Source organism: Neoarius graeffei, chromosome 4 (genome assembly GCF_027579695.1).
Source record: "Neoarius graeffei isolate fNeoGra1 chromosome 4, fNeoGra1.pri, whole genome shotgun sequence".
Taxonomy (NCBI): Eukaryota; Metazoa; Chordata; class Actinopteri; order Siluriformes; family Ariidae; genus Neoarius; species Neoarius graeffei.
This window is the reverse complement of record NC_083572.1, coordinates 51,599,067-51,612,337: the sequence shown is the minus strand read 5'-3', so window position 1 is coordinate 51,612,337 and position 13,271 is coordinate 51,599,067. Positions and strand designations below refer to the sequence as shown.

Sequence of the window (13,271 nt, the reverse complement as noted above, 5' to 3'; positions counted from 1 at the left end):
CCTTCATAAGTCAGGCAATGGTTACAAGAAAATAGCCGCTCGCCTACACCTGCCCATATCTACAGTCAGAGGAATCATCAAGAAGTTTAAAACAACTGGAACAGTGGCAAACAAGCCTGGATGAGGATGCAAGTTTATCTTGCCACCACGCACAGTGAGGAGGATGGTAAGAGAAGTAAAAAGTTCTCCAAAGCTCACTGTTAGAGAATTGCATCAAAGAGTAGCATCTTGGGGTCACAAAGTCTCCATAACAACCATCAGGCGCCATCTACGTGCCAACAAGCTGTTTGGGAGGCATGCACGGAAAAAGCCTTTTCTCGCTTACAAGCATAAACGTAAACGTCTGGAGTTCGCTAAGCGGTACTGGGACTTCAACTGGGACCATGTGCTTTGGTCAGATGAGACCAAGATAGAGCTTTTTGGCAACAAGCACTCTAATACATCACAAAAGACGAGTATGCGGAAAAGCACCTCATGCCCACTGTGAAGCATGGGGGAGGATCGGTGATGCTGTGGGCCTGTTTCTCTTCCAAAGGCCCCGGGAACCTTGTTAAGGTGCATGGCATCATGAACTCTTTGAAATACCAGGACATTTTAAATCAAAATCCGGTGGCCTCTGCCCGAAAGCTGAAGATGGGTCGTCACTGGGTCTTTCAGCAAGATAATGGCCCTAAACATGTGGCCAAATCTACACAAAAATGGTTCACCAGACACAAAATCAAACTTCTCCCATGGCCATCTCAGTCCCAAGACCTCAACCCAATTGAAAACCTGTGGGGTGAGCTGAAGAGGAGAGTGCATAGGAGAGGACCCAGAACTCTGGATGATTTAGAGAGATTGTGCAAAGAGGAATGGTTGAATATCCCTCTCTCTGTATTCTCCCATCTTGTGAAATGTTATAGGAGAAGATTAAGTGCTGTCTTTTTGGCAAAAGGGAGTTGTACAAAGTATTAACATCAGGGGTGCCAATAATTGTGGCACACATGATTTAATGTAAAAGAATTATTTCTTAATGTGGGATCTTTTTCCCACTGAATAAATGCACTTGAATTAAAGGTTGGCTTTTTCTCTTTGTTGTCCTATATTAAAAAAAAAAAGGATTTATTAGAAGCCTAAGAACATATCTTAATGAGAGGTGCCAATAATTATGGAGGGTGCTGTATTTAGTATATTGTATTTGTTCTGTTTGACATGTCATTTCCTTTTGGGACATACTGTAAACCATGTTTAAAATGAAATCTTTATGTGAAAGTGCTCGTTAGCACGTCCAAAAATGTAAGCAATATAGCATGTTGTTATACAGAAGTGGGAAAAACAGTGAGTCCCATACATGACAAACCTCTTGTAACACTATGCCAGACTCTCTAGGAAGTTGTGATAATGCATGTTATGCAAAGTGTCCATGGTGTGCAATTGGCACTAAGTCCCAGTGAAGGTTGTATGAATGGCATCCATGTGCAGTGCAGCCCAGATACTCTGTTTATTTCTGTTCATGGCTGCACTCACTTCAAGGTTGTCTGTGTGTAGAACCTGAAAATGATCCAACTGTTTACAGCTTAACCTCTATTTGTTACAAATGCTTACAGGAATACATCTGGCATGAATTTGTCATGTGTCCTGTTTTATTGCTCTTTTGTTCCGTTTCACACTGAGTCATTGAAACCAGAGGAATCAAACATTTTGTAGCCAGGCTTCCCTTTCAGTATAAGAAAACTTAGATTTATTTCATGACCCTAATCTATCTACTGTAATATTAAACACGTTAGGCAATTATGTACCATAAAACTTATTTTCTGAGCCCTTGAAACCTTTTACTCCTGAACGTTTTACCCACACAACCCACGCCAGCGAATATGAAAATGACTTTCCAGCCAAGTCCCGACTATGAAGCACTTCTTATCATAACAGCGCTTTTCCTCAATTCATCAACATTTCTGTTTGATTCAAATTTAAATGAGCTCATTATGAATTTAACAAACTTTTGACCAGAAATTTAACCTCCTATAAGACACACATCATTTGTGACAGGCATAATTTTAAAACCATTCATATCAAATGGCAAGCCACTTTAAGCTCATAATAACTAAATAATAACTGGAACAACTATTATTATGGTAGAATGATAATGGTCACCATGATCTCATCTCATCATCTCTAGCCGCTTTATCCTGTTCTACAGGGTCGCAGGCAAGCTGGAGCCTATCCCAGCTGACTACGGGCGAAAGGCGGGGTACACCCTGGACAAGTCGCCAGGTCATCACAGGGCTGACACATAGACACAGACAACCATTCACATTCACACCTACGGTCAATTTAGAGTCACCTGTTAACCTAACCTGCATGTCTTTGGACTGTGGGGGAAACCGGAGCACCCGGAGGAAACCCACACGGACACGGGGAGAACATGCAAACTCCACACAGAAAGGCCCTCGCCGGCCACGGGGCTCGAACCCGGACCTTCTTGCTGTGAGGCGACAGCACTAACCACTACACCACCGTGCCACCCCTTTTTTTTATTTATCAAGAATTATTATTATTATAGCATTTTTCACAAATTGCTCGTCATTTCGCCGGTTTGTTTACATTCTAAGGGGAAATGATTTTGTCAGACGTTTTGTATAAAGTTTTTATTTATCGAATTTGCAAAAAATAAAAATGTTGACCCCTTTCTCAGGGGTGGCACGGTGGTGTAGTGGTTAGCGCTGTCACCTCACACCAAGAAGGTCCTGGGTTCGAGCCCCGGGGCCGGCGAGGGCCTTTCTGTGTGGAGTTTGCATGTTGTCCGCGTGGGTTTCCTCCGGGTGCTCCGGTTTCCCCCAAAGACATGCAGGTTAGGTTAACTGGTGACTCTAAATTGACCGTAGGTGTGAATGTGAGTGCAAATGGTTGTTTGTCTCTGTGTATGCCCCTTTTCCACCAAAGCAGTTCCAGGGCTGGTTCGGGGCCAGTGCTTTAGTTTGGAACCGGGTTTTCTGTTTCCATTGACACAGAACTGGCTCTGGGGCCAGAAAAACCGGTTCCAGGCTAGCACCAACTCTCTGCTGGGCCAGAGGAAAGAACCGCTTACGTCAGCGGGGGGGCGGAGTTGTTAAGACCAACAACAATAACAAGACCGCGAAAGATCGCCATTTTTAAGCGACGAGAAGCAGCAACTGTACAAATGCGAAGTCATCCATTATTATTATTGTTGTTGTTGCTGCTTCTTCCGTGTTGTTTTTGCTTCGATATTCGCGCCAAGGTTTATGCAAACGTAGCGACGTAACTGACGTATACAGCGACGTAACTGATGTATACAACGACGTAATGACGTGGCTTCCCTTAGCACCGCGAGCTATGGAAAAACAAACTGGTTCTCAGCTGGCTCGCAAGTTGAACGAGTTGTGAACCAGCACCAGCACTGGCCCCGAACCAGCCCTGGAACTGATTTGGTGGAAAAGGGGTATGTGTCAGCCCTGCAATGACCTGGTGACTTGTCCAGGGTGTACCCTGCCTCTCACCATAGTCACCCATTTTCTCAAAATCCAGTGAACGTGGATCAAATAAAACAGTTATTCCACTCAGTCTTGTCGTACATGGTGCCTTGTCGGCTATCAGCTCATGTACGACTCGATTTCGTGGAGCAACTGTTAAATATTAATGAGTAACACAGATGAAAACTTCATATGTTTTCATTGAACTGAATTTCCATTTCTGGTTGAGGGTACGCTGTGCGCATTTTGGCTGCCGCATCTCACTGGAGCTTTTCATTTTTCTTTCTCCTTTTGTTTTTCTTTTTTGTGTTTTGTATAGTTTTTTTTTTTTTTTACTGTTTTGTCCACCGGTTGTGGTGTAGCTCCAGACCCAGTTTTGGGCGTCGGTTCCCTTCAGGCCTTGGTACGCCATGGGTGATGTCTCTGCTACTCGCTATGGATTGCAGTGAGCTTGTCGCCCTTTCAACATCAGGGTTGTCCAGCGCTCTGTGCGGCGGTGCTTCTGTGCTTCCGAGCGATGTTGCCCGGTGGTGTCGCAGCAGCTGTGCAGGTGGTGTGGGATTTATCTTCATGCACCTTTTGGTGGAACTCTGGGTCGCTACGCCATTGGAATTACATCCTGACCCTCTTTTGGTGTAATCTTTTTTTTTTTTCCCCCTAATTGTAAAGCGACCTTGGGTGTGAGAAAGGCGCTATATAAATTTAAATTATTATTATATCTGTAATTGTAACTGATGGAAAAAAACAAAACAAACAATGAGAACAAATTGAAGGCATGAATTTATTTCAGTCTTAAATATAAGGACGGTGCCAGGTATCAGAAGATACATTCAGAAACAGAAACGAATAAACAGTTGTTTCAACCATAGGCAGTCAATGATGATATATACTGTATATAATAGATGTGCTCTATTTGTGAGTTGAAAAAGACTATAAATGTCCCTTGTTATTTCCTTGATATGTACAGTTCATGGTTTTTTGTTTTTGCATCAGCAAATGGTATCTTCAGACTCCTTAAAAAAAAAAAGGAATGAAAATCTCATCAGCTCATATTTGACAACAAATCATCAAATTACATGCGTGATATTTGACGTGACGTTCTACAGGCAGAGTGAGCACAATCATGTGGCATTACCTTTTGAGCAAACTGTGATCCTGCTGCTCCTAATTCGGGACTGGAACAAATGCAGGCAGAAACGTGAAACAAGCAGGTGCAAGTGGTCTCTAGTAATAATTATGACAGCTGAAGCAACCTAAATTGTGGTGGGGTTTATCTACTTTTGTTTCAATGGCTATAAATTAAACACTATCAAAAACTACTTCCCCCCCCCTTTTTTAAAGCAATTTCAGATACAACACAATATTCATCCCATGAACGTGGCAAATGATTGCGATTCCTCCCTCACAGAGAATTTTAATTTTCATGCAATGAATGTAGGCAGAAGAGTTTATTAGTGTAAGCGCTTCCAGCGAGTGACAGCAGGCCCCCTGGGGCCTAATGGGGAGCTGGGTGCTGAGTCAGGGAAATGCGATTTCCTTTCCCGTTGTACACATATGGAGCCACACCAGATTTAATTTACATAGCAGTAGAACTCTGAACCTTGCCGCGGCAGAGACTGTGCTATCCAAATTTAGTACGCACCATACAAGGTCAGCACATGGGGGATGGGGTCAAGGGAGACAGTTGTCAAGACCCAAATAGATATAAAGTACTTAGGGCTCGAAATTGCTTATCTGGAACACCTCGGCTTCTTATGGCCAAACAAATATTAGCCCCTTGAGGGTGAACTGATCAGGATTCACTATCAGTATTATTTAGTGGCAAAGTGACAAGAAGTAGTTTCTCATTATTTATGTGAGATAATACGTGCATAAGTAAAGGAACAAACATTGATCTGAACCACATGACAGACACTAGCCAACATCAACATGGCCTTTTACCTTATTTCTTATCAGCATCAAGAATCACTGGTTCTGTATAGGAAGAAAAAAAAAAATCTATATTAGACTAAGTCTTCTGTCCTGAAGACTTTCCCATGGCAGAGAACCTTCTGACTGTTACTAAGCACTGATCCCTGGGACTAAATGTTAAATAAACCTTCTTACAGAAAGCTTCACTATATCCATAGTTATATATTTTGCATTGGTAAATAACAAGAGGGTTTTAATCTGTAATTTAATGAATATAAACCTGTGAATTACATCCAGAAATACTGTCATATTTAGGCTGTTCAGATTCAAGAATTCAACAGGATTGTGGTATTTAACTGCTATAAACAACCATAATATTGTTTAATCTGACAACTTGGATCAGTTTATTACTGTATACATTATACTAAATCAGATTAATTCTGCAACTATTTAATGCAAAAACAAGACCGTTCCTTCTGGACTAGACCAGGCCAGAGTGAGCTACGCCATCACTGACGATCTAAAGTGGGCCACCTTGCGCAATAAATGTCGCAAGCTATATACACTATATACAAGCTATATACAGTGGTGCTTGAAAGTTTGTGAACCCTTTAGAATTTTCTATATTTCTGCATAAATATGACCTAAAACATCATCAGATTTTCACACAAGTCCTAAAAGTAGACAAAGAGAACCCAGTTAAACAAATGAGACAAAAATATTATACTTGGTCATTTATTTATTGAGGAAAATGATCCAATATTACATATCTGTGAGTGGCAAAAGTATGTGAACCTCGAGGATTAGCAGTTAATTTGAAGGTGAAATTAGAGTCAGGTGTTTTCAATCAATGGGGTGACAATCAGGTGTGAGTAGGCACCCTGTTTTATTTAAAGAACAGGGATCTATCAAAGTCTGATCTTCACAACACATGTTTGTGGAAGTGTATCATGGCACGAACAAAGGAGATTTCTGAGGACCTCAGAAAAAGTGCTGTTGATGCTCATCAGGCTGGAAAAGGTTACAAAACCATCTCTAAAGAGTTTGGACTCCACCAATCCATAGTCAGACAGATTGTGTACAAATGGAGGAAATTCAAGACCATTGTTACCCTCCCCAGGAGTGGTCGACCAACAAAGATCACTCCAAGAGCAAGGCGTGTAATAGTCAGCGAGGTCACAAAGGACCCCAGGGTAACTTCTAAGCAACTGAAGGCCTCTCTCACATTGGCTAATGTTAATGTTCATGAGTCCACCATCAGGAGAACACTGAACAGCAATGGTGTGCATGGCAGGGTTGCAAGGAGAAAGCCACTGCTCTCCAAAAATAACATTGCTGCTTGTCTGAAGTTTGCTAAAGATCACGTGGACAAGCCAGAAGGCTATTGGAAAAATGTTTTGTGGACAGATGAGACCAAAATAGAACTTTTTGGTTTAAATGAGAAGCGTTATGTTTGGAGAAAGGAAAACACTGCATTCCAGCATAAGAACCTTATCCCATCCGTGAAACATGGTGGTGGTAGTATCATGGTTTGGTCCTGTTTTGCTGCATCTGGGCCAGGACGGCTTGCCATCATTGATAGAACAATGAATTCTGAATTATACCAGCGAATTCTAAAGGAAAATGTCAGGACATCTGTCCATGAACTGAATCTCAAGAGAAGGTGGGTCATGCAGCAAGACAACGACCCTAAGCACACAAGTCGTTCTACCAAAGAATGGTTAAAGAAGAATAAAGTTAATGTTTTGGAATGGCCAAGTCAAAGTCCTGACCTTAATCCAATCGAAATGTTGTGGAAGGACCTGAAGCAAGAAGTTCATGTGAGGAAACCCACCAACATCCCAGAGTTGAAGCTGTTCTGTACGGAGGAACGGGCTAAAATTCCTCCAAGCCGGTGTGCAGGACTGATCAACAGTTACCGCAAACGTTTAGTTGCAGTTATTGCTGCACAAGGGGGTCACACCAGATACTGAAAGCAAAGGTTCACATACTTTTGCCACTCACAGATATGTAATATTGGATCATTTTCCTCAATAAATAAATGACCAAGTATAATATTTTTGTCTCATTTGTTTAACTGGGTTCTCTTTATCTACTTTTAGGACTTGTGTGAAAATCTGATGTTTTAGGTCATATTTATGCAGAAATATAGAAAATTCTAAAGGGTTCACAAACTTTCAAGCACCAGTGTATATATATAGAAGCTATATACACCCTAGGAATACCGACCTATTTGCCAGAAAGAATCCAAAACGGCGAGGAATTGACCGAGAAGAAGTGATTTTTGTTGACCTGCTCATTAAAGCTTAATTAGTCCATAACTTCATTAATAATTGTAATTAAGCAAATGTGGGTAGAAGTTACAGTGGGGCAAAAAAGTATTTAGTCAGCCACCAATTGTGCAAGTTCTCCCACTTAAAAAGATGAGAGAGGCCTGTAATTTTCATCATAGGGACGGAATGAGAGACGGAATGGGGGGAAAGAATCCAGGAAATCACATTGTAGGATTTTTAATGAATTAATTGGTAAATTCCTCAGTAAAATTAGTATTTGGTCACCTACAAACAAGCAAGATTTCTGGCTCTCACAGACCTGTAACTTCTTCTTTAAGAGGCTCCTCTGTCCTCCACTCGTTACCTGTATTAATGGCACCTGTTTAAACTCATTATCAGTATAAAAGACACCTGCCCACAACCTCAAACAGTCACACTCCAAACTCCACTATGGCCAAGACCAAAGAGCTGTCAAAGGACACCAGAAACAATATTGTAGACCTGCACCAGGCTGGGAAGACTGAATCTGCAATAGGTAAGCAGCTTGGTGTGAAGAAATCAACTGTGGGAGCAATTATTAGAAAATGGAAGACATACAAGACCACTGATAATCTCCCTCGAGCTGGGGCTCCACGCAAGATCTCACCCCGTGGGGTCAAAATGATCACAAGAACGGTGAGCAAAAATCCCAGAACCACATGGGGGGACCTCGTGAATGACCTGCAGAGAGCTGGGACCAAAGTAACAAAGGCTACCATCAGTAACACACTACACCACCAGGGACTCAAATCCTGCAATGTCAGACGTGTCCCCCTGCTTAAGCCAGTACATGTCCAGGCCCATCTGAAGTTTGCTAGAGAGCATTTGGATGATCCAGAAGAGGATTGGGAGAATGTCATATGGTTAGATGAAACCAAAATAGAACTTTTTGGTAAAAACTCAACTTGTCGTGTTTGGAGGAGAAAGAATGCTGAGTTGTATCCAAAGAACACAATACCTACTGTGAAGCATGGGGGTGGAAGCATCATGCTTTGGGGCTGTTTTTCTGCAAAGGGACCAGGACGACTGATCCGTGTAAAGGAAAGAATGAATGTGGCCATGTATCGTGAGATTTTGAGTGAAAACCTTCCATCAGCAAGGGCATTGAAGATGAAACGTGGCTGGGTCTTTCAGCATGACAATGATCCCAAACACACCACCCGGGCAACGAAGGAGTGGCTTCGTAAGAAGCATTTCAAGGTCCTGGAGTGGCCTAGCCAGTCTCCAGATCTCAACCCCATAGAAAATCTTTGGAGGGAGTTGAAAGTCCGTGTTGCCCAGCGACAGCCCCAAAACATCACTGCTCTAGAGGAGATCTGCATGGAGGAATGGGCCAAAATACCAGCAACAGTGTGTGAAAACTTTGTGAAGACTTACAGAAAACATTTGACCTCTGTCATTGCCAACAAAGGGTATATAACAAAGTACTGAGATGAACTTTTGTTATTGACCGAATACTTATTTTCCACCATAATTTGCAAATAAATTCTTTAAAAATCAGACAGACAGTGTGATTTTCTGGATTTTTTTTCTCATTTTGTCTCTCATAGTTGAGGTATACCTATGATAAAAATTACAGGCCTCTCTCATCTTTTTAAGTGGGAGAACTTGCACAATTGGTGACTGACTAAATACTTTTTTGCCCCACTGTATATGCACCCTAGGTACCCCTACCTTCATGCCAGAAAGAATAAAAAAAAATCGGTAAAGAATTGAGAGAGAAGTGATTTGTGTGGAAACTGCTCGTTAGGGCTTAATTACTCCATATCTTCATTATTAATTACAATTATCCAAATTTGGGTTGAAGCCATATGCACCCCCAGCAGACCTATCTTCCTGCCAAAAAGAATAAAAATCGGTGAAGAATTGAGAGAGAAGAAGCGATTTTTGTGAATCGTGGCCGCCGGCGGAAATACAGGATGGTATAAGCTCATCGCCTATGAGCTAATAACCATCAAAATGAGTGCAGTGCCTATTTGTTTTGTCAACTATTCAATAACCTCAAACACTATACCTAAAACCTACTGCAAAAACAAGCCATGCACTGTTTATTGCTACCTGTTACACTTATCATCCTTTGGTTGACTTACGTTTGACCTCCAGCTTGCAGGTGACAGCCGCTTCACCGTGTTCATTGATGGCCCTGCATGTGTACACACCGCCGTCAAAGTTTCCGGGCTTGCGGATCTCCAGAGAGCAGATGCCCTGGTTGTTTAGCTGCCTGTATTTGGGGTCATCACCAATGATCATCTGGTTCTTCATCCACTGAATCTTGGGCTGCAGAAAGGAAAGGGAGATGAAAAGGAAAATAAGTGATTTGGTCCATACTCCTTACAGAGATACAACTTTTCACAGTTTTCAGGGGCCTCTCTTGGCTACAAGCAACAATGCCACTCATCCAGTACTCGCCAGTGTGAAGTTATTCTATTTAATTTCTATGCCAAGAGCTTTTACTAATGACGAGGAAGAGCTGGCTGCCAGTGTCCAGTCAAATTTTAACGTTACAACCATACAATGGTGGGTTATGTGTGGGTTACTGCTGTCTGTATATCACATGATATTAGCTACAATTTTCAACATTCTGAATATGTTTAGTCTACATCCAACCCAATCCAATCCAATCAACCCACTAACTTCTACACTGACTTACTCAAGCCATGTACTCCTATAACTGGACTAATCTGAATGAAAGCAGTCTGGCTGAAGTGAACGAACATGCCTTAGGGAATCCTCTGACAGAGCACAGCAGCTTGGTGCTGTAGCCTACAGTAGTGCAGCGGTCTGGCATGTCGGTGGTGAACTTGGGGGCCTCAGTGAAGTCACGTTCCTTGTAGTCTGGTGGTTTATAGTTAATACCTGATTGCAAAATGACATAAAAGTCAGATACATCACTGTTCCATTGGAGTTTTTAACTTCCCAAAGAGCTCAAAGATGCTTAAAAGACATCTTTGATGATGTCAGATGGACACCGATGCTTTTAATACATCTTCTTGAGATGTCAACAATTGTGGTAATATGCAAGGTTCACACTTCAATTTAATATTAAAAATGAAACACTACACCAAATCAAAGTACAACTGGCCAAAAACAGATCAATGGTAACACTGGCCTAGCATATTCTACCAAATAGAGATCATAATGAAACCTGTCTTCTGGATGGTGGCAGAGGTCTTTGTAACAGTGGCATCCTTGCTGATTCCACACTTATTCTCCGCGAAGACCCGGAAAGTATAAGTATTTCCCATGATCAGGTCTGAGACTGTGGCATTCAGCCTGTGATAGTGTTCCAGCACTGTGAACCAGTCCTGTGGAGAGGAAACAGCAACACTGGATGAGTACAGATTATTGATAAACATTATACGGGCCAAGTTTAATATTCCTAAATAGTCAGTAATGCATTTCAAGAAGCAGTAAAGGACTGACTTGTCCTTTACTTTAACAATTTGGTTAACAACTCAGCAAAAACAAGAGTGCTCTGAGTGCACAATATCCCCTGCTGGCAACTATATCTATGCTATAAGTGCTTAATACATCCTCATGAAATTGTCAAAGTACAAGTTTGATAATCAAGGCCATAACTCTGGTAAAATGCGACTGAACTGAACGAAATTGCAATATGCGTATGACTGACATATAACAAAGAATCCCATGACGTTTCGTGAAATTCCTCCAAAAATTGTGCAAGGAGTTGATTTCAGAAGGTGAGGACCCTTCTTGGGCCGGACGGCCGGACAGACATCGCCACGACATAATCCCCCTTCTGGCCTTTCGAAACCCCTAAATGTCAGCTTACTAGGAGTTGTGATGAAGTACTTTTAATGTTAGAGATTAGAGTTAATAAAAGAAACTCAAAATCAGGCAATGAAGTCCTTGAATTTACGTTCTCAATAAATCATTCGTTGTCATTGCCGAACCCGATTTGGGCTTGAGGCGAACCACGTTTTGGTTGATTTGGTCGGAATTGAAGCAGTAGGGAGGCCAGTTCCTTTCTGCGCACTCACACACACATTCACACTTATGGACCATTTCAAGTAGCCAGTTACCCTAATTGCATGTCTTTGGACTGTGAGGGAAACCCACACAGACATGGGGAGAACATGCAAACTCCACACAGAAAGGCCCCCCTCAGCTACTAGACTCAAACTCAGAACCTTCTTATTGTGAGGTGACAGTGCTAACCACTACACCACCGTGCCGCCCTCAATAAATGACTGAATGAGTATGTAACTTATAGTGCCTAATACTAAAATAAATTTAAGACTTTGTAAAACTGTAGATATAAAAACAGTAGAAGAGGACTAATGGCCAATATGGACATATTGCATTGTTGATTTCTACACATAACATCCTGAACGTGAAAAGCAACTACTGCCCAGCACGAAGCAGTAAATCTATTTGATTCATTTATTATTTGCCATATTATTTAATAAAGTAAAGAGAAGAAGCCCTTACCCCAGTCTTTTTGTCAGCTTTCTGCACTGTGTATCCAGTGATGGTTGTGTTTCCATTATCCTTCGGCTCGGTCCATTCCAAAGCAACATTGAACCCCCAGGTGTCCACAATCTTTATGCCTGTTGGTGGACCTGGCAGTTCTGTGGTTCAGAACAAACAGGATCGTATTGAAAATGGCAAATTTCACAAGGACACCTTAGCACAACCAAATGTGAACAAAGTACTAACATTCTGCTTAAAGACATAATCTGCATAATCATACTGTACGTTTATATCATTTTGTAAACTTAAAACGTTTACAAAATTAGAACTAGGAATGGACTAGCCTACCTTAACCCTTAGGGTTAAGGTATAAAAACATAGCTTTTGCAATGCTTCTTGTAACTTAATGTATGAAAAGCCTCCCACTAAAATGTTGAAATGCTCCTCACCAATTTTCTACAACATTATGAGCTTATGGATCTCAGAAGACAATAAACAGCAGGAAGTTTGCTGGTGTTAAATATTTGATCAAGATGTTAGTCTGTAAACTCTCAACTCGCCAATAATCTGCAGAGTCCACTGGGCCTTGTCTTCAAAGCTGTCCACTTTAATACACATCTCATAGACACCAGAGTCAGCTCGCTCAGAGGAGCGGATGAAAAAGATGCTGTCCCTGTCACTGTTGCGGACGTTCACTCTCTTGGTATCAATGGGCTGTCCATCCTTTGTCCAGGTAATGACAGGCTGGGGTTTGCCCTATAAAGGAGAAAACAACCCTGAAGTGATAAAGGCTGCAAGGAACAACTCCAAAGCTCTTATGCTTCTGAATTTGCTATTATTTAAAAAGAAAAGAAAAAGAAACTGCTGAAGATGTAAGGCTCACATACAGTGAAGGGGATGACAAGGTTGACTTTCTCTCCAACGTTTACCACATAACGCTGCCTTAGCGAACGTGGTGGGCGAATCTTGGGGCGAGCTATTGGGGATAAGAACCAAAATTACATATAGCTTACAAAATACATTCATTCATTCATTCATTCATTCTCTCACAAATACATTAATTGGATCCGAAGCCTATCCCTGGAACACTGGGTGTAAGGTGGGAACACACCCTGCATGGAACACCAGTCCATCACAGGGCCTG

At 41.7% G+C, this 13,271-nt stretch overlaps 1 protein-coding gene across 2 annotated transcripts in view; it reads right to left on the bottom strand.

The window, feature by feature from the left end:
* Nucleotides 1–4,233: 4,233 nt before the first annotated feature.
* mybphb (myosin binding protein Hb) overlaps nt 4,234–13,271 on the bottom strand; it is a 28,964-nt gene continuing 19,926 nt past the window's right edge. For both annotated transcript variants that reach the window (XM_060918242.1, XM_060918243.1), the window contains exons 5-13: nt 13,015–13,103; nt 12,688–12,883; nt 12,146–12,285; nt 10,839–10,998; nt 10,413–10,549; nt 9,784–9,970; nt 5,412–5,444; nt 4,606–4,645; nt 4,234–4,483 (exon numbers count right to left, since the gene is read on the bottom strand). In XM_060918242.1, coding sequence (XP_060774225.1) covers nt 5,413–5,444; nt 9,784–9,970; nt 10,413–10,549; nt 10,839–10,998; nt 12,146–12,285; nt 12,688–12,883; nt 13,015–13,103 — 941 coding nt within the window. In that variant the 3' untranslated portion in view covers nt 4,234–4,483; nt 4,606–4,645; nt 5,412. The remainder of the gene's footprint in view (nt 4,484–4,605; nt 4,646–5,411; nt 5,445–9,783; nt 9,971–10,412; nt 10,550–10,838; nt 10,999–12,145; nt 12,286–12,687; nt 12,884–13,014; nt 13,104–13,271) is intronic.